This window comes from Sus scrofa, chromosome 5, assembly GCF_000003025.6.
Source record: "Sus scrofa isolate TJ Tabasco breed Duroc chromosome 5, Sscrofa11.1, whole genome shotgun sequence".
In the NCBI taxonomy this organism is placed as follows: domain Eukaryota; kingdom Metazoa; phylum Chordata; class Mammalia; order Artiodactyla; family Suidae; genus Sus; species Sus scrofa.
The window spans coordinates 82,363,014-82,387,423 of record NC_010447.5 but is presented as its reverse complement, the minus strand read 5'-3'; the positions used below and the strand labels follow the sequence as shown (position 1 = coordinate 82,387,423).

The 24,410-nt window shown below is 43.7% G+C and overlaps 1 protein-coding gene across 15 annotated transcripts in view; it reads right to left on the bottom strand.

The window, feature by feature from the left end:
- The window catches only part of GNPTAB (N-acetylglucosamine-1-phosphate transferase alpha and beta subunits), a 196,180-nt gene that overhangs the window by 73,396 nt on the left and 98,374 nt on the right, over positions 1 to 24,410 (bottom strand). For 13 of the 15 annotated variants that reach the window (XM_021092665.1, XM_021092666.1, XM_021092667.1 and 10 more), the window contains one exon: positions 1,839 to 1,924. In XM_021092665.1, the coding sequence (XP_020948324.1) occupies positions 1,839 to 1,924 (86 nt within the window). Of the gene's footprint in view, positions 1 to 1,838; positions 1,925 to 9,970; positions 10,088 to 23,859; positions 23,879 to 24,410 lie in introns of those variants that run through there. The other 2 variants (XM_021092674.1, XM_021092675.1) reach the window with 2 other exon arrangements.

Genomic DNA, 24,410 nt, shown 5'->3' with positions numbered 1-24,410 from the left:
TCTCAGTGTCTAAAACAGAGTAAGGCTCACAGATTCAATTTTTTTTTTTTAGGGCCATACCCACAGCATATGGCAGTTCCTAGGCTAGGGGTCGAATCAGAGCTGCAACTTCCAGCCTACACCACAGCAATTTGGGGTCCAAGCTGCATCTGCGACCTACACCAGTTTTTGGCAATGCCAAATCCTTAACTCACTCAGCAAGGCCAGGGATTGAACCCGAGTCCTCATGGATACTAGTCGGGTTTGTTACCAATGAGCTACAATGGGAACTCCTAGTGCAATTTTTTAAAAAAAAACTACTTATTTGATAGAAACCACATGGGCACTCATAACAAGGAGATGGAGGGACAAGGAAGTGCTTCTAAGCAGAAGGAATTACCAACATAGGCTAGAGGTGCTTAGAAAGCGATCAAGGTGCACCATCGATGCCAGTTACTGCTTATACTTCTATTTAAGTTTCTGGTTCACAGAAAGCAGAGGAAGACTACAGGGCCTATCCTCAAGGGAAAATGGGACAGCCAGGTTCTAGGAAAGTGTCCCATCATAGCCTCTGACATTTAGACCCAGGTCTTCTGTGAGGTTAGCTACCTCTAATAGCCACCCCACATCTGTTTCTGGTCACCTCCTGCTCCTTGTCCTGTACTGATTAGCTGTGCACCATTATCAGATACTGCATAAAGTGAGTAAATCAAAAAGGAAAGAACTCCATTTGTTTTTTAAAGTTAAAAGGACGATCACCAGAAGAATCCAAAACAAAAACTCATTGACTATTGTTCTTCTGGGTGAGGGGAAATTGAGCATGGAACAGAAAGAAGCTTTACTTTTTATTTTACTGTATTGTCTGAATTGCTTCAACCACAGACAAATACTGACTTTAGGATCCAAAACAATATAAGCAACAGTTTTACAGACAAAAATTGAAAAGAGCCTTGTGATTCATTTTAGCCGTAAGAAAGGAAGGAGGATGCTGGAAAAGATGGCTTTCACTCTGAGGTCTATCTTGTGAGGGAGGGAAAAACCTCTAAAGAAAAAAGAAAGGTTGAAGGCAGCGTTTAAGAGTGGCTACACGTTGGCGTTTCCCATGGAGGCTCAGAGGAAATGAATATGACTGGCATCCGTGGGGACACAGGTTTGATCCCTGGCCTCGCTCAGTGGGTTAAGGATCTGGCGTTGCCATGAGCTATGGTGTAGGTTGCAGACTTGGCTTGGATCCCTCATTGCTGTGGCTGTGGTGTCGGCCGGCAGCTACAGCTCTGATTGGACCCCTAGCCTAGGAGCCTCCATATGCCGAGGGCGCAGCCTTAAAAAGACAAAACAAATAAATGAGTGGTTACATCAAGAAGCTTGGTCTTAAAGAGAATAAGACCCAATCTGTGAGCTTATCTTCTCCCTACAGTGAGGCAGCAAGATGTGGGGACCACAGGGGCGGGTGGGGGTCCGTCCTGGTGGATACCACCGCAGGTACCCTGGTTAACACAGAGGTGTCAATAGAAGAACACTGGCTGGGGCTCCAACCTGGCTGCAGAGTAGCTACCTGGCTTCCTCATCCTATAGGGGATGGAATTACCTTTTTTTCCTTCACAGAACTGGGGCAAGGACAAAACAAGATCACGTGACTTAAAACATTCAATATACTGTAAAGCAGGATTGCTCCTTGGGAATCGAATTTTGCATCCACAAAATGTGAGGTGGATTCCAGGCTTCCTTCACACAGGAGAAGTCCCAAACAAGCTAAAGCACACCCACAACTTGGAAAGACCCCTTCAACTGTTATATTTAAAGCATGAGTGATTTCATGACTCATCATTTAAGCCTAAAGCAGCTTACTCTCTTCTTACCGATTCTGAAAGGACTTCCCAGCAATATTATCTCTGTAAGAATCAAACAAAACGTGGTATTGATCCCGGCTCCATTCCAGAACCACCTAGGAAAAAAAAAGAAAAAGAAGCAATGTTTTCTTTACAACAAATACAAAGAGTATATAACTTTAATTTTTTAAAAATTCATTAAAAACTACTAAAGGGGGAGTTCCTGCTGTGGCACAATGGGTTAATGACCCAGCTTATCTCTGTGGAGGTGCTGGTTTAATCCCTGGCTTTGGTCCGATGCAGTGGGTTAAGGATCCGGTGCTGCTGCAGCTGAGGCAGCAGATAAAGCAATCAAAACTCAGCTATTCACTCAGTGCCTGCCCTATACCAGACACTGTGTTCCATCTAAATGAGCAAGATACAACAAAAGAATGGTTATGTTAATATATAAATAAAAGCTATAGTTTCTGGCCTGTGGAATGGGGTGGGGAATGAAAGGGATTTAAAAGGATGTGGGTTCGGTTCCCATCATGGCTCAGTGGAAACGAATCTGACCAGCATCCATGAAGACCAAGGTTCAATCCCTGGCCTCGCTCAGTGGGTTAAGGATATGGTGTTGCTGTGAGCTTGGTGTAGGTTAGAGATGCGGCTCGGATCTGGCGTGACTGTGGCTGTGGTGTAAGCCAGCTGCTGCAGCTCCAATTTGGCTCCTAGCCTGGGAACCTCCATATGCCACAGGTGCAGCCCTAAAAAGACAAAAATAAATAAATAAATAAATAAATAAATAAATAAATAAAAATAAAGAAAAGGATGTGTCATGAGAATTGGGTCTTGGAGAAAGAGTTCCCTGGGTAGGGAGAAAAGGACATGAGGAAGGGCATGTTCAAAGGTGGAGAGGCAGCAAGGGAGCTGTTTGAGGACAGCTGTACTGCTAGCTTTGGCCGGAGCACAGGCAGTCTGGAGAGAGGGGGAGCTGGGTCCTGAAGGTGCCATAAACGCCAAGGGAAATGGAGGCAGTGAAGGATCTCAAGGCAGCTATGTGATCCATTCAAAACATGGGACACATCTCACGGCCCAGGACACAAGCCAAAACAGAAGAGAATGACAAGATATGGGGGATGGTGACCTTACTACCTGTGAGATTTCAGCGGATGACCTTGCTCAGTCTTTCAAGAGCAAGTAGAAAGCTTTCGATAGGAGGCCCCTCATCTCTGCCTCCCAAATGAATCAACCTACCCACACACATGCCCCATTTTCTTCTTCACTCCTTAATACCACAGAGAAGTATCTGTCCTCCCTGTAAACATCCAATCTCTGTCCACTTGCTCTGGATCTCATCAACTCATCTCGAGACCTCGCCTCCTTTCTCTCTTCCTCTCAATGGGAGAACTGCCATCAGCATATAAACATATTCCGGCATCTCTGGAAAGCCTCCCCGTCCCTCCACACCCCGCTCCAGCTCATCGCTCTCCTCTGTCTTTTTCAAGGGCTCTTTAGAGAGCCATCTCCCGCTCTCCCGTTCGCCCTCCAGCCCACTCCAACAGCACTTCTGCCTCCCAAGGCCTCCTCCAATGACATCTTCCTGGTTGCTTACTCAGTTGGTAGTGGTTCCTCCTTCTTGAACCACTTCCTTCCACTATTCTGGTGGCTCCTTTTCAGTCTCCTTCACCAGCTCATGCCCTGCTACCTGTCCTTTCATTCTACTCCCCTTCCTGGAATGCCTTCCTTCCCACCTGCTTCTTCCAGGGTCCTATCCTATGGCCCTAGACTGTAGCCCTGCTACACTGAGATGGCTGTGGGGACCCCCGTCATTTAGATTTCATTCCAGCCAGCATGCTGCCTTCTTGCAAGCTGCACCTAGACCCTCCACTTTTATTAGCCAGAAGGTAGTAGCACACCACAACAACATCTGGCTACCACACAGGTCTGGTAGACCTCAGTGCCCAGTTACCACAGTCCCCTTCCATTCATGACATCAGACCTTTTAAGATCTGGCCTCTGTCTACCTTTACAACCTCACTTCACTGGGATGTTTCATCAACATCACAAATTAATTCTCCCACTCAGTGCCTTGATTTAAAAACAACTGACTTTAAAATGCATTGGGTCTAAGGTGCCTGGTACTAGATTTACAAAGAGAAAGAAATAAGCTAAATGACCTGACTTTAAAAGGACCTACTTCAAGTTTATTACCGGCTACAGCTGCCCTGAAGGAGCACCTGACTCTTCTAGGAAGATACCAGGAAAGACTTCCCTGAAGCAGGAATGTTAGCATAGTCTTCAAGGATGAACAGGAGCCTGTCAGCAGTTCAGCTGGAGAACAAGGAATGTTAGGGGGATTTGCTACCAGACTGGACAGAGGAGTGAAGAACAAGAGAATCTAGGGTTACCTGGAGGTTTTCACTATTTCTAGCGAGAGTGGGACCATATAATGACACAGAAGGAACAGGTATAGTGGGAAGAGGGCCGGTGGGATTCGAGGGTCCAATTTTAGTCATGGTACACTTGAGGTTCTAAATGCATACCACTGGCCTCTCCAACTTGTTTGCAAATTCCCAGAGGAGGAGAAATGACCTCTACCTTTTCTTTGGTCTTTTTAGGGCCACGCCCTCAGCATATGGAAGTTCCCAGGCTAGGGGTCAAATTGAAGCTACAGCTGCCTGCCTACGCCACAGCCACAGCAACTCAGGATCCGAGCCACATCTGCCACCCACACCACAGTTTATGGCAACACTGGATCCTTAACCCACTGAGCAAGGCCAGGGATCCAACCTGCATCCTCATGGATACTAGTCAGGTTTGTTACCACTGCACCACCACGGGAATTCCGGAGCTCTACCTTTGCTATCACACGGCACCAAATCCAATGACAGGTACATAGATATGAAATGCCATCTATTTTGCTAAATTCAGAATATGGGAGTTCCCGTCGTGGTGTAGCGGAAATGAATCTGACTAGGAACCATGAGGTTGCAGGTTTAATCCCTGGCCTCACTCAGTGGTTAACCTGGATCTGCCGTTGCCTTGAGCTGTGGTGTAGGTTGCAGACATGGCTCGGATCTGATGTTGCTGTAGCTGTGGTGTAGGCCGGCAGCTGTAGCTCCGATTGGAACCCCTAGCCTGGGAACCTCCATATGCAGTGGGTGCAGCCCTAAAAAGCAAAAAAAAAAAAAAAAAAAAAGAATTTATATCTATTTTCAATAATACGACTGTATTGATCTACATCAACTTACGAGCTCAAGAAGAAGTGATTCTCCATTATAACCCTCATGTAGCTTACAAAAGGACAACGAGTATATCGTTTTTTTTTTGGCCATGCCCACATGTGAAAGTTCCCAGGCCAGAGAGTGAAACTGGGATGCTGCAGTGACAATGCTGGATCCTTAACCTATTGTGCCACAAGGGAACTCCTATCATTTTTTGTAAAGCAAACCACAAAAAATAAAGCTCAATATAATTGCTCTTGGCTAGGAGGGCTACCTGGAAGGTAGGGAGAAAACATCAAAGAGCACGTTTCACAACTGGCTGAGAAATGCTAACACGCTCTATGGTCTTACAACATACCTTCTTTCATTAGATAAAATCATCTCACCATCTCCAAACCACTCTGCAATAGCCGAGTCCTTATCTAACACACCTAGGAACACATTCCTCTAGCCTGGAGTCCTGCACTCCCAGACCTCGGGGGCATTGGTAGGGATGTGAGTTGTCTTCCCAGATCTATGGCTTTTATGAGTGACCTGGAGCAAGTTATTTAGCCTCCTTGGGCTATGTCTTCACCTGCAAAATGAAGGGAATCTGACAAAACTGTCTTTGAAATCCTTTCCAGTCCTCAAGGTCAATGACGCAAGGAGGAGTCCTGCTGTGTGGCTGACATGGTGTGACTCATCTGTGTCCTCCCTGTGCTCTACTGTCAACTCCAGGAGAACGCTTGTCTCTGTTTGTCTTCGGCCTCTTCCAGGTCTTTTGTCCCCGGTCCTAACCCCATCAACATTGGAACCTGATTCTCTTCTATTATAACCTTTTCCCTTTTCTGCTTATTCCTGTTAACTAGGAGCTATTACGGAAATCTTTCCAAACGTTTTCAGATGAATGAGAAACTGCTATATGAGGAATGAAAAAGGCAACTCGTAAAGCAAATAAAATTCACCTAAGGGTTAGTGTCAGATCATTTTCTTTCTTTTTTTTTTTTTTTTTTTTTTTTTTTGTCTTTTCTAGGGCCGCTCCCACGGCATGTGGAGGTTCCCAGGCTAGGGGTCGAATTGGAGCTGTAGCCACTGGCCTACACCAGAGCCACAGCAACACGGGATCCGAGCCGCGTCTGCGACCTACACCACAGCTCACGGCAATGCCAGATCCTTAACCCACTGAGCAAGGCCAGGGATCGAACCTGCCACCTCATGGTTTCTAGTGGGATTCGTTATCCACTGCGCCACGAGGGGAACTCCCCCAGATCATTTTCTTAATACTATCAAGGATGGAAAAGAGTAGAAAGCTGACATGCAATTATCAAATTATTTATTCCGGGGTAAGCTGTAAAAATATAGACACCTTCCAAACAACAAAGGAGCCCAAAAAAACTTAAACTTGCAATTAGACATTGGTTTCAGTCATTACTAGCCGTAACCAAAAGACCAAAGGAACAGGTTCGAGAAACACTACCGTAAAATCAAATCTCTGTTCCTGCACAAAGCCTTTCCATATTCTTCAACCCAATTTGAATGTGTCCTCAGAACTCTTGGTAACTTCTATCTCCATCATTTATTTGGAAATCAGTTACCCGCTGCCTTGTAACATTTCTGGCCTTGCATCATTTAGCTTTTTTATAGTTATTTACCTTTAACCCCACGTTAGCACATTTTTTTTCTTTTGTTTTTTTTGTTTTGTTTTCTTGTTTTTTTTGTTTTGCTTTGTTTTGTTTTTTGCCTTTTCAGGGCTGCACCACAGCATATGGAGGTTCCCAGGCTAGGGATCCAATTAGAGCTGTAGCTGCCAGCCTACACCACAGCCACAGCAATGCAGGATCCAAGTCATATCTTTGACCTACACCACAGCTCATGGCAACACCGGATCCTTAACCCACTGAGTAAGGCCAGGGATTGAACCTGCGTCCTCATGGATACTAGTCAGGTTTGTTAACCACTGAGCCAAGACAGGAACTCCTTTTTTTTTTTTTTTTTTTTCTCCCCATTTTTTAAAGTTCTACTGAAGTACAGCTGACTTACAATGCTGTGATAATTTCTGCTGTAAAATGATTCAGTTAGACATATATACACATCCACCCTTTTTCATATTATTTTCCACCCTGTTAGCATGTTGACAGACCCATTGAGCTGTTTGAGGGTAGAAAACTACTTATAATTCTATTTATTATCAACTCAGGCCCAGCACAATTCACACATACCGTCTTCTTAGTAAATGTTATCTGGTTACAGCGGGAGCGGCGTACAGAACAGTGAACTTGGGAACGTGGGATGCCTCCTGGGAGAATCTCCCCACTCTACAAGCTGAGTAACCTCGTGTAAATGTGCGGGTCTCAATTTCCTCAACTATGAACTAAGAACAAAGTCTACTTCATTGGTCTGCTGTGTTGCTCTAGTAAGATGGTGACTGTCCCATGATGTGGGCGAATAGAGTATGCGGATAATGCCAGGCATACTGGAAGCCAGCGGGAAATAAGCATCAATTCCTGAACCATCATTTTTATAATGGCAAGACATTTAAAACATTCTATTGGTAGCACTGTAAATTTTTATGAAGAAAATGGAAAATTGACACAATAAAAATACAAGATACAATGTTTGCCTTCAAAAAATGTCCTACTTGGCCATTTTGAGCCATCTTCTCTGTTACTAAGGGTAATCTGGAGGTGAATATTTAAGACATAAAAAACTAAAACACTATTTATTAAAATACTGCATGAGGGAGTTCCCGTCATGGCTCAGCAGGTAACCTTTCTGGCCTTGCATACCTGACCAGTATCCATGAGGATGGCAGGTTTGGTCCCTAGCCTCACTCAATGGGTTAAGGATCTGGCATTGCCATGAGCTGTGGTGCAGGTTGCAGACATGGCTCAGATCTGGTGTGGCTGTGGCGTGAGTCAGTAGCTGCAGCTCCTATTTGACCCCTAGCTTGGGAACTTTCATATGTATCAGGTGAGGCCCTAAAAAAGAAAAAAAAAAATGAGCTCTGAAGTACCTGATAAACAATGTATTATTAATAAGTACTATAAAAATCATCTAAAGGTAGTTTATTCTACAGCTAAAAATGTTTATCTTTTAAGACTCCACTTTAATAATCACGGCATTCAAGGGATTCAAGATCAACTGTCGGTTAGTTTTACAAAATGTCAGCCAAAGTCCATCTTAATGTGCTGATGGCAGAAGAGAAGAGTGCATACACACCCCCGCCAAGCACCACTGTGCCAGGAGCTCTCCCTCCCCGGGAATCCCCATAACAAGGTACCCCTGTGAGGCACAACAGCAAGAGAAGCTCCAGGCCAAGGAGCAGTGTGTGTGACGGGGCTGAGATCTGAATCAACCCAACTCCACAGCCCATGTTCCTACTTCCCTTCGCCAGGCTCTCTCAGCGTCATCCTCTAAGGCTTATTTACACAGAGCCAGCTTTGTCAAACACACTTTCATGAATGTGGTCATTCAACCTGCTAAAACTGGCATGTTTATCACCCTTAATTCAATGGCCCAGAGTGTTTCACTGGCATGTTTATAAATAACTGCAAGTCACATAATAAATGTGTTTTTCCTTAATATTTTTAGAATGTTTAACAGTCCTTTAACTAATTTGGGCACACAAATGCTAAATTTTTCAGTTGATAAACTTTTTTCCATCATATAACCCCATGCACACTTTTGTTGACAGTTTGGATGATCCCGGAACAGGATCAAATGCACGCCTGTGGTGGATTACTGGTGAGAGCCAAGTCGCATAATCCTTTGGGGAGTCCCCAGTTAAGGAAAGAAGGAAGGTAATTGTCAAGAAGCAAACGGGTATACAGTGCAAGGATCATGAGATTTACAATCACAAGACATGAGTTTAAGGTTTCAATCTGGCATTTTACCAATAAAATCTAGGGTACGTCTCTATTTTTCAATTTCTCTTCTGCAGAATGAGGATATTAATACCACCTATTTCACAGTTTTTTGGTTTGTTTGTTTGTTTGTGTGTCTTTTAGGGCCACACCCGTGGCATATGGAGGTTTCCAGGCTAGGGGTCAATCAAATAGGAGCTATAGTTGCTGGCCTACACCACAGCTCATGGTAATGCCGGATCCTTAACCCACTGAGCAAGGCCAGGGATTGAACTCCAGCCTCATGGATATTAGTCAAATTCGTTTCCGCTGAGCCACAAAAGGAACTCCTTTTCAGGATTGTTTTGATGAGATATATAAATTCTACAGGGATGTACAATATTCACATGCAAACTGCTCATATGTCTCTCTTTTTTTTTTTTTTGACTACATCTGCTGCATGCAGAAGTTCCCGGACCAGGGATCAAAACTGTGTCAGAGCAGCAACCACAGCCACAGCAGTAACAACACCAGATCCTTAACCCACTGAGCCAGCAGGGAACTCCTCATGGGTCTCTTAAAGACAGCATTTATGTGCTGCAATATAATTAATTCACCTGCTTAAATATCTGCCTGCACCTCTATGAGCAACTTAAAGCCAGGAGCTTGATCTCTCTGTGTTTAGTCCCCAAACCTTGCACAGTGCCTGGCACGAAATCAATAAACTTTCTAGAATGACAGCTTATGGCTCCATGATTTCCCTCCAGAAATTCCTGCTTTAAGGTCCACTCCCAGAGAGTCAAGGTAAAGGCTAAAGACTAGAGGTAGAGAGAAATGACGGCAGACCTTGACATATGAGGATGTAAAGCTGTCTCTATAAATATCCATCCCTTTCTCAATTTTAAGTGTACAAAGTGACATGCCACCTTGTAAAATTCAAGATGCCAGGGCTCTCCGACCTCAAGCAGCAAGAACTCTAATTCTGACAGCTTTCCATATATTGACAAACACATCAGAAGTTTGTACTATTCCTAAATTACAAGTTCTTCATGGTTTCTGAAAAAGAAAATATATTTTGCATTCAGACGCACTAAATGAGGAACCAAGATTATTTTAAAGATATTCTAAGCTTTACCTTTTCTACTAACCCTCTTCCTCCTCCTCAGATACCAATCAAGAAGTCAAATCTGCTCATCACCAGAAGTTTCCTGTAACCACACTGGATTAAACATGCTCGTTTTCCTGCCTCAGTCCATTGGGGCTGCAATGACAAAACACAACAGAAATTTCTCACAGTTCTGGAGACTGGGAGGACTAAGACCAAGGTGCCAGCAGGTTTGCTACTTGGTGAGGCCCGCTTCCTGGCCCACAGATGGCCATCTCCGCACTAGGTCACCTCACACAGTGGGAAGGGCAAGGGTGCGCTCTGGGCTCAGTCTCTAGGACGAGGGTGCTAATCCCGCTCAGGAGGGTTCCACCCTCATGACCTAATCACCTACCACAGTCCTCACCTCCTACGACAATCACACTGGGGACAAAGCTTCAGCAAAAAAACTAATAACAAATTTTGCCACTTTAGGTGCGGCCCTAAAAAAATCAAAAACAAGCAAAAAAAGGAACATTATGAAAAATTCTATGATCACAGACTTGATAACTTTGATGAAATGGACTAAATTCTCAAAAGATATAATCTACCAAAGCTCAAACAAGGAGAAATATATAACCTGAATAGCACCTATTAAATAATTTGAATCAATAATAACCTTCCAAAACAGAAAGGAACAGGCCCAAAAGGATTCACTGGTGAATTCTACCAAACATTTAAGGAAGAAATGATACCACTTCTCCACAATTTCTTCCAGAAAATGGAAGCAGAGGGAATACTTTCTTTTTTTTTTTTTTTTTTTTTAGGGCCGCACTTGCAGCATGAGGAGATTCCCAGGCTAGGGGTCGATTCAGAGCCATAGCCGCCGGTCTATGCCAGAGCCACAGCAAAACGGGATCCGAGCCACATCTGCAACCACCTACACCACAGCTCACGGCAACGCCAAGATCCTTAACCCACTGAGGAGCAAGGCCAGGGATCGAACCCACAACTTCACGGTTCCTAGTCAGATTCATTTCCACTGCACCACAATGTGAACTCCAACTTTCTAATTCATTCTATGAGGAAAATTACAAACCAATAACTCCCATGTGTAAAAATCCTTAATAAGGTGTTACCAAATAAAATCTAAGAATGTATAAATAGAATTATATACCATAACCAAATGGGATTTATTCCAGATGTATTTGAGTGCTGGTTCAACATTCAAAAATCAATTTATGTAATCCATCATTTCTATATGCACAAGAAGAAAAATCATATGATCACATCAACAGATACAGAAAAAGTATTTGCCAAAATTCAACACCCATTTTTATCTAAAAATAAAAAATAGGGAGTTCCCTAATGACCCAATGGTTGGGGACTCAGCATTGTCACTGCTGTGGCTCAGGTTTGATCCCTGGCCCAGGAACTTCCATGTGCCATGAGCGTGGCCAAAAATAAAAAATCATAAATAAATAAAAACCTCTGAGCATGCTAGGAATAGAGGGGAACTTCCCCAACCAGGGTGTTTCCAGGTGAAAGTAACATTTGAGGAGTTCCCGCTGTGGCTCACAGGTTACAAACCCAACTAGTATCCAAGAGGATGCAGGTTCGATTCCTGGCCTCGCTCAGTGGGTTAAGGGTCCGGCATTGCTGTGAGCTGTGGTTTAGGTCCCAGACAAGGCTCAGATCTGGCATTGCTGCAGCTGTGGTGTAGGCTGGCATCTGCAGCTCCAATTCGACCCCTAGCCTGGGCATCTCCATATGCCACAGGTGCAGCCATAAAAAACAAAAACAAAAACAAAACAAAACCAAAGCCAGAAACATCTGAATTGGTAGACTAGTAAAGCAACTTGCCTTCCCTAAAGTAGATGGGCCTCATCTACTCAGGTGACGGCCTAAATAGAACAAAATTGCTGAACGAGAATATCCTCTGATCTGAATGCCTCAAGTCTGAACATCAGTGCTGCCTGCCTTCAAACTCGAACTGAAACATCAGCTCTTCTTGGGTCTCTGGCCCACCAACGTTCAGGCAGGAACGACATCATCAGCTCTCCCGGATCTCAGGCCTTGCGAAATGCAGGTCTTGGAGACTTGGTGGCCTCCACGGTCCTGTGAGCCAAATCCATGTAATACGTCTATTTGCACATGCATGCGAACCACATTCTATTGGTTTTGTTTCTCTTAGGAACCCTAACATAATTATATGCTTATCAACTCATAGCAACTACACTTATATACTTTCATTAAGGTTGAATTTAGAAACTCATCACTTAGGTGACCTTTCTATATTTAGATGCTAGGAAAAAAGTATTTCTACACTCAAACTCTTGGTGCCAGGCTCTATTCTAGGGGCTGAGGATACAGTGGTGACTAAGACAGAAAGGCTGAGTAAGACAGAAATCCTCCCACAGAGCTTACATTTTGGTGGAGAGAGATAAGACATTAAATACACACATAGACATTTTCAGACTGATACTAAATACTACTTTTAAAAAGGAGAAAAGGGAGGATATAAAAAGGAATGAAACTGGTGAAAGAGGCTGCGTTAGGCTGGGTGGTGGGGAAGGCCCACCTGAGAGGTGTTACTGAGGGAAGGCCTGTGTGGCGAGAAGGAACACATCACATGGTGTCTGGGGGCTGTGCTCCAGGGTGATGTGACACAGTGCAAAGGTACCAAGGTGGACACAGATCTGATGTGCCCAAGGAGCAAAAAGGTGAGAGCACCGGTTCTGAGCCTGAATCTCAGAAGGTTTGCAAGTATCCGCCTGTTTTTTTGTGCCTTCACCACTTTCCTGAGAAGAACCTGTCCAGGCTGGCCCATTGGTCTCAGGAGAACCAAAGACCCAGATGAGCCAATTCTCCCGGGACCTGCACATCCCAGAGAAGAAATAATTGCCATTTTAAGCCAGGGATTGGCAAACTCTTTCTGTGAAGGGCCAAGTAGTAGGCCTTTTAGGCTTTTCAGGCCATAAAGTTTCTGCAGCAACTATTCGATTACTGCTTTTGCAGTCAGAAAGCAGCCACAGAATGGACATGGGTAAGTTCCAACATGAAAGTTTCATTTATGGACAATGATATTTGCAATTCATATAATTTTCACGTGTTATGTACTTTCTTCTTTTAGTTTTTTAAAGCCACTTGAAAACGTAAACTTCATACTTTAGACTGAAGGCCATTCAAAAACAGGCATAGTTTGCTGCTCCTGTTTCAAGCCAGCAAATCTGAGGGTAGTTTGTTAGAGGACATGTCTGTAAAAAAAGTTACACGACACAGAGTGGATATGTGATACACCCTGGTCAAAAAAGTGGTACATTTAAGATCTTGCCTACAGATCATTAGAAGGGGTCTGGATTTTCTATTATAGTCATGATGTAATCTGATTCACACTTTTCGAAATGTACCCTGGATGCAATGTGGAGAATGAATCATAATGAGTGAGAAGTGGTGAGAGATGATGATGGCTTATGTTTATATTTGCCTAACAGAGGTACCACGTATTTCTTCTTAAATGCTTGGAGCAGTGGTTCTCAAACTTTTTGGTCTCAGGACCCTTTTACACTCTTAAAATTATTTCAGATCCTAAAGAGTTTTTTAATTTTTTTTTACTTTATGTGGATTTTGTCTATTGACATGTACACTAAAACAAAGGAAATTTTAAAATATTTGTTCACTTATGAAGAAATAAGCCCATTATAGGTCAACATAAATGATTTTATGAAAAGTAACTATATTTTCCTAAACAAAATAATTCAATGAGAAGAGTAGCATTTATTTTTAATTTTCAAAAGTGTCTTTAGTGTGTGTTTAATAGAAGACGACGGGAAAAATCTGGGTTTTTGGCATTCAGTCTGTTGCAATGTCACAAGTCCAATAAGCCTCTGGGAAACTCCTCTGTACTCTCTCATAAGAGAATGAGACAAAAAGGTAAATAATGTCTTAGTATTATTACATAAATAATTTTGACCTTGAGGATCTCTGGGAAGGGTCCCCAGCCTACATTTGGGAAACTGCTGGCCTGGAAGTTCTCTAGTGGGTCAGTGGCTAGTATTTGATAAACACTGAACCACTGGTTCAAGCCCTGGTCTGGGAACTGAGACCCCACATCAATCTGCCGTACACTGTACATGGATAGACGGATGGATGGAAAGAAGAAAGCAAGAAAGAGGGAGGAAGGAAGGGAGAAAGGAAACTGGTGGCTTCGGGTAATAACTCACTCACTTCTAAATGCTAGAGTCTCACTGATTTTGAAGTACAGCTGTCCTATGGTAATCCTTAGGGACACAACCCCCACCCCCAACCCACAAATACTAAAATCCACAGATGCTCAAGTCCCTTATACTAAATGGCACAGCATGTGCATATAAATTAAGCACCTCCTCCTGCATACTCGAAGTCATCTCTAGATTATTTATAATACCTAGTACAATGTAAAGGCTACATAATCAGTTGCCGGTACACTTGCCAAGTTTTGCTTTTTAGAACTCTTTAGAATTCCCCCCCCCACTTTTTTTTGGCCACACCCATGGCACATGGTAGTTCCCAGGCCAGGGATCAGACCTGCGCCACAGCAGCAACCCAAGCCATTGCAGTGACAATGCCAGATCCTTAACCTTCTGTGCCACGAGGGAACTCCCATTCCTAAATATTTTCAATCCCCAGTTGGTTGAACCTGCAGATATAGAAACTGCCGACATACAAGGCCTGCTGATCCTGCAGCTCTGCACCCAGTGTGGATGGTCACCTGGATCCCTACCACACCCCACAGTCTCCTGCTGCCAGTTCTCCTCCACCCACAGCTCGCCTTCCACATTGCCTCAGAGCAATTATTCTAAACACAGGTCTGACTCATCACTCACTCACTGAAAACCAGCTGAATGGTTCCCGTTTTCTTCAGGAAGAATCCAAGTTCCCTAGCCACTCGACAGGCAAGCCCTGACCTGGCCACCGCCTTCCCCTCCGGCTTCGCTCCCGGGTACACTGCTGCAGCCCTTCAGAACTACTTCTGCTCCTAGAAGGTGAGTGCCCCTCATACCCATACACCGAGCGCATCCTTCATTTAAAAGGAGGGATGGGCTCCCTTTCTTCCCTCAGCCATCTCCTTCGAGATCACGCTTAGATGTCACCTTGAGAAACTGCCTGACACCCATGTCTATCTCTTCAACTTAATTTATCACAATGCATCTTAATTCTACTTGCCTGTCCAGCCCTGTCTGAAGAGCGAGTTCCTCAATAGCAGAAAGAAACCAAACCATCTTTGTGTCTCCAAGCAGTACAGTACCTGGCCTCAGAGTAAGCATCTCCATTAATCTCTGCTAAGTGAACAACTTAGGGAAATATGATAAAGAAACTTTATCCAATTTAGAATTAATCAGAGACAGATATGAAGTTAATGGAATCAAGTAATGAAGGGGGGATAAAACCTCAAAAAAATTTTTTTAGGAAGCAACTTTAAAAGTCTGATCATAGAATGCATTCAACTCTCTCTGCACAAGTGTGACTTAGTCTGTAACATTTCTGAAGGATCATTTTTTTCCTGCTTAATTTAGTGTATGTATGAATCACACATAGGCTGACTAATCACCTACTAAAGATACTGCATGTGGATCATTAAGACTGAAACAATCTAAAGACAATAAAAATTTTAAAAGATACATCCTGAATATACAGTACCTATCACAGCTACACCTGTTACCTTTTAGAAGACACCAGAATAACATATGTTATTGTAAAGTGCAGGCTGTACTGAAGGAAGAAGGCTCTTGCTCCCTCTGCTTTTACATCAGCCCTCATAAAGCACACTCAGGGAAAGAAATCATTGTCAACTATCCTGCTCTGGCTCTAGGAAAAGATTAATATACTCTTCGATGTGACCTTGGACACCAGCCCAGAAGATAGGTCCCCTGCTGCGTCTTCGCGAGTGTGTGGTCAAGCAAAGAACAGCGCTGGGATAGGACAGGACATGTGGCATTTAATTAGCATTTACTGAACACCTTGCACCAGGCACTACACAAGGTGCCTTATAGACTTTAGGCATCTCACCTAAACCACCTGCCTCACAGGCTCAATCACAATCACTGAGCAAAAACAGAAGTTCCCTAGAGTTCCCAGGTAGCTTGGTGGGTTAATGATCCAGGGTTGTCACTTCTATGGCTTGGGTCACTGCTATGGCACAGGTTTGATCCCTGGCCTGGGAACTTTTGCAAGCCACAAACACAGCCAAAAATAAAAAATTAAAAAATATGTATCTATAAGTATTCATTCAACAAATATTCACTGAGCACACCAGTTAGGGTCAGGGAGGGCAAATGACTTGTCTCTCTTGCTCACTTTTATATACCAAGATGTCAGTGGAGTGTCTGGCACATAATGGAACATAAAGGCCAGATGATTTTGCCTCCTAGAGCTCTCAAATCTGTCCACTTTTCTCTGTCCACTTTTCTCTGTCCACTTCTCTTTATTTGCCCTTCCACCAGTCTGGTCCTGACTAACTGCCCTGCAGCCATTCTTGTTCCCTCTGATTCAGGGTTTCTCAGCTTTGGCACAGCTGACATTTAGGGCCTGGAGCTAATGTATCCAATAGAGAAGGTCCAGCAGCACTCCTGGCCTCCAACCCTTAGATCCCAGTACACAATAACCTCGGATGGCAACAGCATCCCATTGTTCTCAGGACAAATCTCAATCCTCAACACCTAATTTACCAAGTGCTGGCAAGAGGGCATCACCAACTGCACCAACCTCGCCTAGATCCACACTTTCTCTTGTTTTCAGCCTCCGGCCGTATGGGCCTTTGTTCACCTTCTCACATGTACCTCAACTTCGAGACCTTCCCATGGCTTCCAAGGCCAGACACTACTAACTTTGGGGGCTGGCTATCTTTGCTGAGGGAGGCTGTCCTGCGCACTGCAGGATGTTAGGCAGAATCTCTGGCCTCTACCCACTAAACGTCAGTAGCACCAATCCCACCCCACACACCAGCCATGACAACCCAGATTGTCTCCAGACATTGCCAAATGCCTCTGAGGGGCAACATCTCCCCCAGCTGAAAACCAATGGTCTAGACCAGACTTGCCTTCCTCGGTCCTCTGCCTGAAGTTCTGGTCCTTCAGAGCTGAGCTCATATAAATCAAGAAGGCCTCTGCTGATCCAGCCACTACATGACAGGGCCTCACTGTGGGTCTCTCCCACGACACTCTCCCCCTTTAGCATTTTTCACAGTTGTAATTAAGTAGCATGTAATGCCTGAATGCACAACCAGGATATAAAATCCTCGTCTTCAGGGACCTGTGGACTTGTTCACTGCTCTATGCCCAGGGGCTTGGCATAAAGCTCACCAAAAAATTCACTAACTGAATAAATGACCCAGGTGCTCTGCAGGGGCACAGGGATTTCAAGATAAGAAAGATAACATCTTTGTGCTCAGAATGCTGAGCTCAGAAATGGCAAATAAATTTCATCCCCTGGGCAAGATCAATTAATTGGTACCTGTATTAGAAGCTGTACATTTAGCTCTAGGAGGCAAAATCATCTGTCCTTTATGTTCCATTTTGTGCCACCACTCCACTGACATCTTGGTATATATAAAACTGAGCAGGACAAGTCATTTGCCCTTCCCATGCCCGGAATACTGCAAGGAATCTGAATGAACAAGCCTCGGGGTTCCCAAAGCTCACTCCCCTTAGCTCATACCTTAACATTGTCCTATACCATTTTTTCCGTAACTCTCCAAACTTCATCAAACCTACCATTACAATGCTCACCCTTAACTGCCTTGGCTCAGCGGAAACATATCCAACTAATATCCATGAGAATACAGGTTCCATCCCTGGCCTTACTCAGTAGGTTAAGGATCCAGTGTTGTCATGAGCTGTGGTGTAGATTGCAGATGCAGCTCAGATCCCACACTGCTGTGGCTGTGGCATAGGCCACTGGCTTCAGCTCCGATTGGACCCTCTAGCCTAGGAACCTCCATATGCCGTGGGTACGGCCCTAAAAAGACACACACACACACACACACACACACACACACACACACACACACAGGCATAACTGCTTCTTAGATTTCCTTATGAAGGCTCCAAGATCATGTAAAACAAATAAATATGCATGTTTTTCTCTTGCTCATCTCTCTTCTGTTATGGGGGCCCTAGTGGAGAACTGAGAAGAATAGAGAAAAAGGGTATCTTTTCTTCCTTACGGAGCAAAGGATGCAGGGCTCCTGTGCACAAGAAAGTACCTGGACAGGGTATCACCTCAGACCAGGTCTGTGGTCCCCCAGAGCAGCAGACACTGAGACAGCTGCACCACCAGATTCCTGGGGGCTCAGGAGGGAGCAAGCAACCAGCCTAAAAGAAGAGGCTTCATTTCATTAACAAGATCAACTTATTCAGACCTCAAGAGAAAGTCAAATTGAATACAGCTATCGAACCACCCATTAAAGATACTGACTGAATCATCACTGACAGATTCATGAGGGCACAGTTGCACTGTGTTTAACAAAACTCCTTATTAATACACCCGACCAAGAATACATGTGTCACAGATGGAATACTGAACAGCAATATTAAAAATGGAAAAATGGAACCAACCCACTTTCACAACTTCCAGAACAAGGTAAAGGGCTAACAGCTATCACAGTCACAGTGTCAATGCATCGGTTAAGGCCAATGGGTTTTGACTCACGCCAGTGTCTAGGACAACTGCTGCTCTGGCCTTTTTTATCTTTTCTTTCTTTCTTTCTTTTTTTTTTTTAATGACAGTCCTGATTTCCCTCTGGGGAACCCCTCTCAGTTCATGTGGTTCAGCTGAGACTGACAGTCCCACCTCTAACCCCAGCTCCAGGGTTATGGAGGACACAAGGGCACTCACTCTGCAGCTGGGCAGGCCTCCCTAGGTCTAGCTGGCACTAATGAGAGAGAGAAGGCTACTAAACTAAGACACAAGACACTGGAGTGGCTGCCAGCCATCCTGGCTCTCATACGAGGAGAGCCTGCCTGAGAAGGAAACCCACAGGCTGGAGAACAGAGACAAGAGTCCTGACGACCACTGAGCACCTCAATCCAATCCTGCCAGAAATTCCACTCTGCATTTTTCATTACAAGAGTCAAAAACCACCGTTCCCCCAACCCCATTTTTGGCCACCTCGAAGCATATGAGTTTCCAGGCCAGGGATCAGATCTTGCAGCCCAAGCTGCAGCTGTAGCAACACTGGATCCTTAACCCACTGTGCCAGGCCGGGGATCAAACCTGCGTCCCAGCACTCCCAAGACATCTCGGATCCCACTCCGCCACATCAGGAACTCCAAAAAGCTACCTTTTTAAAGCCATGTCTGAGGTGGGATTCTATCACTTGCAACCAAGTGCTACTAAGATCATCAACAATTTTAAACCACTAATAATTCAAAAAGAAAAGGCTCCTGCCTCCCTGTAAAAGTCTCAACTTCCGCCAGGATGTGTCAACCCATAATTTTCTGCCCTTCCTCTGATTTTCTAAGCCATTATTACAGTCAGTGAATTACTTACTCCCTTGTGCTACTCATCATCTGTATACAATGGCCTCATCTCAACTAGACAGATATGGCCAAGGATGAGCTGTACCTAATCCTTTGTACCTGATGGTACCCTCCACCATCTCAATCATATCTGAGAAATAAAAATAATAATAGTAATAATAATAAATTTTTAAAAAATAATAAATTTAAAAAAAACCACACCTGGTCTGTGTCAGAGTAGAAAATTTATATTTACTGGAAATGAGCTTAAAGGGATGTCGGTTAAGATCACCCCAATTCATTCATTCAGTCATTCAATCATCCATCCATCTATCAAGCACTTATTTGGCACCTACAGGGTACCAAGCACTTTTGAGGTGCCAAGAACACAGCAAGGAATAGGACAAGGCCTCTGCTTTGACAGTTAGCTGGGCTGTGTATCTTTCCCAACCCCCCCAAAAGAAAGAGAACATTTAAAGAGGCTCAGGGCAGCCACGGGCATTTTCTCTGTAACACAAACCCTATTACATTATAGTTCATGCTTTCCCATGTGAAACATCCAATAAATGTACATTCACAGAATATTAAAGCTAAAATGGAAGTGTCAGAAATCTAGTCTAGAAGTTTTAAAGTATTATTTTTAACAATGAACGTTTTCCTCATCCCCAAAAGAAATGTATGCAAAACCGATTAAGACTGGCTGCCCCCAACCCAGGAGGCAGTTGGCAGCAACACTGCCTGGGAACCCCAGAGGGTCATAGTTTACGGTGAGACTAGAAGCAGGCCAGAGACTGTCTCCCAGCTCTCAGGCCAGGTCCCTTTAAAGTCACCTACTTGTTGCCACTGGCAAAGAACACAATCAAACTATATCTATTTAATTCAGCAAGGCAGCAGGATACAAGATTAACATATAGAAATCAGTTGCTTTTCTTAACATTAACAATGAAACATCAAAAAAGGAATGTAAACAAACAATCCCTTTAAAATTGAATTCAAGGAGTTCACATTGGGGTCAGCAGTAACGAACTGGAGTAGTATCCATGAGGATGCGGGTTCCACCCCTGGCCTTGCTCAGTGGGTTCAGAATCTGGCATTGCCTTGAGCTGCAGTGTAGGTCAAAGTCATGGCTCAGATGCTGCATTGCTGTGGCGCAGGCCTGCAGCTGCAGCTCCAATTAGAACCCTAGCTTGGGAACTTCCATGCTACACATGCCCCCGTGCCCCCCCCCAGAAAAAGCAGGAAAAAAAAGATGGAATTAAAAAAAAAAAAAACTTAGGAGTAAACCTCACCAAGGAGGTGAAAAGCTTATATGCTAAGAACTACAAAATATTAAAAAAGGAAACTGAAGATGATTCAAAATATACCTGTTTAATTAGTGAACTAATCAAACCTAAACATATCTAATTTATCTCTTGAACTTGGGCCAGTATAAGAAACTAAACATAACTTGAGCTGGACCCAGTGTTTTTTTGTTTGTTTGGTTTTTGTCTTTTGTCTTTTTAGGGTCGCACATGTGGCATATGGAGGTTCCCAGACTAGGAGTCTAATCAGAGCTGTAGCCACCAGCCTACACCACAGCCACACCAGATTCGAGCCAGGTCTGCGACCTACACCACAGCGCACAACAACGCTGGATCCTTAACCCACTGAGTGAGGCCAGGCATCAAACCAGAAGCCTCAGGGATACTAGTCGGATTCATTTCTGCTGAGCCACATCGGGAACTCCAGGACCCAGTGTTCAATCTTCTTTTTCACTGAAAAATATATAACTAATCCAAAATAGCAACAGAAGATGGGTGAGCAAAAGAGAGCAGGGAGGCCAGGGAAAAGCTACTGCCCAGTATGGGTAGATTCTACCTGAACTTGTCTGGGTTCCTCACTGAAGTTAATTTTTGGATTCATATCTGTTTCCTTTTTTTTTTTTGCTGCCCCCATGGCAAATGGACATTTCCATGTCAGGGACTAAACCTGGGCTACATCAGAGACCCAAGCTGCTGCAGTGACAACACCAGATAACCCACTATACCAAAGGGAACTCCTCTGTTTCCATACTTAGTGCATGTATGTAAGGAAATAAAATATATAAATATGCATGTTTTGTCTTTTTAGGGCCACACCTGCGGCATATGGAGGTTCCCAGGCTAGGGGTTGAATCGGAGCTGCAGCTGCCAGCCTACACCACAGCCACAGCAACTCGGGATCCAAGCTTCATCTACCACCTACACCACAGCTCATGGCAACGCCAGATCCTTAACCCACTGAAAAAGGCCAGGGATTAAACCCACATCCTCATGGATACTAGTCTGGTTTGTTACTGCTGAGCCATGACAGGAACTCCTACAGTTCTTTATTCCCAATCCTGAAATACAAAAAAACTCTCAACACTGAATATCTTTTTTGGCAGCAAAACCTGACCGGACTTCATCTTGTGGCAAAACTTGTCCTAAACTAACCTTAAGTTATTTATAGTCTTTATTTTCCTAAGTGTGAATATTCACTTCACGTGTTTCACTGTAAAAGATACTGATGTTTAATTCTAAGGAAATTCAGAACTTTCAGACAAGGGATTGTGGATTTACATATAAAATATACTAAATAATGATAGCCTTGAAATAATAGACTTGTACTTCAAAGCCACGTTTTAAAGTCTACACAATAATAACTAACAGAGGTCAAGTATGTAAAATCAGAAGTTTCTTGGGAGTTCCCGTCGTGGCTCAGCAGTTAATGACCCTGACTAACATCCATGAGGACTCAGGTTCAGTCCCTGGGCTCGCTCAGTGGGTTAAGGATCTGTTGTTGCCATGAACTGTGGTGTAGGTCACGGACGTGGCTCAAAGGAAGCTCAGATCTTGCATTAGTGTGCCTCTGGTTTAGGCCAGCGGCTACAGCTCCAACTGGACCCCTAGTCTGGGAACCTCCATATGCCACAAGCTCGGCCCTAAAAAGACCAAAAAGAACAAAACAAAAAGAAGTTTCTTAAGAGCACAATCATTTGTAGATGAGGAAACTGAGACTTCCAGAGCCACGACTCACCTGAAACAACTACCATAAATCCAGTAAGCGCCTACATGCTACCCTCCCCCGAGGCAATACACTTCAGTGGCCATTAGTCCCCATCCAGAGGGCCCTCCCCTTTGGTTTGGACCAGGTTCTGCTTTTGTTTAATCAGAGTTCCCAAGGGTTCTCCAGTAAAGTATCTGGCTCAACTTTAGGGGGACATAAAAATACATTTTTTAATACTCCCCCCCACAATTCCACTTTTCTTTCTCAAAATTTGAATGAGTGTACAAATGGCTTATCAAAAGACAGAGCCAATACCATTTACTCCAAGAGGGGAAAAAAGATAGTGATGAACTCACAGTTAACAACAATCTTCTTAGTCCTTCTATCCATTACAATTAGTGAACTTATTAACAAGTTGGTAATATTAACTGTATGATGGGTGTATTCCATTTCAAAGGTTCGTTTCAAAATAAGGAGAAGGAGGAATTCCCACTGCAGTGCGGTGGGTTAAGAACCCAACTATAAGGAAGTGGGATGGACTGGGAATCTGAGGTTAATGGATGCAAACTATTGCCTTTGGAAAGGATAAGCAATGAGACGCTGCTGTACAGCACTGGGAACTATATCTAGTCGCTTGTGATGGAGCATGAGGGAGGATCATGTGAGAAAAAGAATATATGTATGTGTGACTGGGTCACTTTGCTGTACAGTAGAAAATTAACAAACACTGCAAACCAACTATAATGGAAAAAATAAAAATAATTCAAAAAAAAAAAAAACCCAACTGCAGCAGCTTGGATCCATGTGGAGGCTCATGACCGCTTTTACTGGCAGTGGCATTCAAACCCAGAACTGCCTAATTCTGCAGCTCCTCGTTTTCAGCTGTGCCGCAGAAGTTAACGACAGGCAATGTACTAATGGTACCGAACCAGCTGTCTCCACTTGCCATGCCACCTGGTGGCATCCTTTGCCTCTCATTTCTATTTTCTTTTGGTAAATACATAACCAGGTGTGGAACACAGAAAAAGAAAAACTCTATCAACTGATGCCTTTAAGCCACCTTCACACTGCAGGGGAGTTAAATAGTTAACTGAAAATTGCTTAGGGCCAAAAATTGACGGAACACTGTAAATCAGCTATAATGGAAAAATTACTTAGAGCCAAAAGAGTCTTCTATAACCAGTAAGACACTTAACTATGCATAAATACAGTCACCACATTAAGGTGTAATACACGAAACAAAGATAGAACCGCAGGTAGTACCACTAGGTACGTATTCCACACTTCCAAGTCCGGGGCACTTTCTCACCCTTACTTCTAAAACTTATCTTTATCAGCTCTTATACCAAGGACTACTAAAAGTGCAAACCAGGAAACCATGCCATATAACTCATTTATTCATTGAGCAAATATTTAGACTGTATAGACTGGCAGTACCTGGGCCAGGGTTAACAGTGATTAAACAGGCAGCCCCCTCCCATGGAGTTCACAATCCAGCATGAGGACAGACTTCAATGTATACTGTGGCATTTCTGAAAACCACTGTTACTTTTAAAACCTTCTGCAACCTCCTACATTCAAAAAAGAAAAATAAGTAAATAAAACAAAGAGATAGATGTCTAACAACTTGAAAATACAACGTTGTCCCTATTGTTACCCACCCAGTTTAAAAGAAACTAAAAGTCCCCTACAGGTACTCTGCCAGTTCTCATCTCCTCATGGTCTCTTAGACACTTGTGTATGACAAAGAACCCCCTGATTAGACTGTCACTCATGAAATAACTATCCAACCTAAACCAAATGGCTGTTTCATTCAAGACAATGTTTGAAGTCCATATTCAGAAGGGTACAAATCTACTAAACCTAGATGGTCCCACCTCCCAAACCTGTTGCTTGGCCCTTCTGCGGTTTACAGTCTAATCGAGCTACTTTATTGCCCATTAACTAAGAGCAGATTAAGAAAGGCTGGGCTTGATGTGGAATCTAAA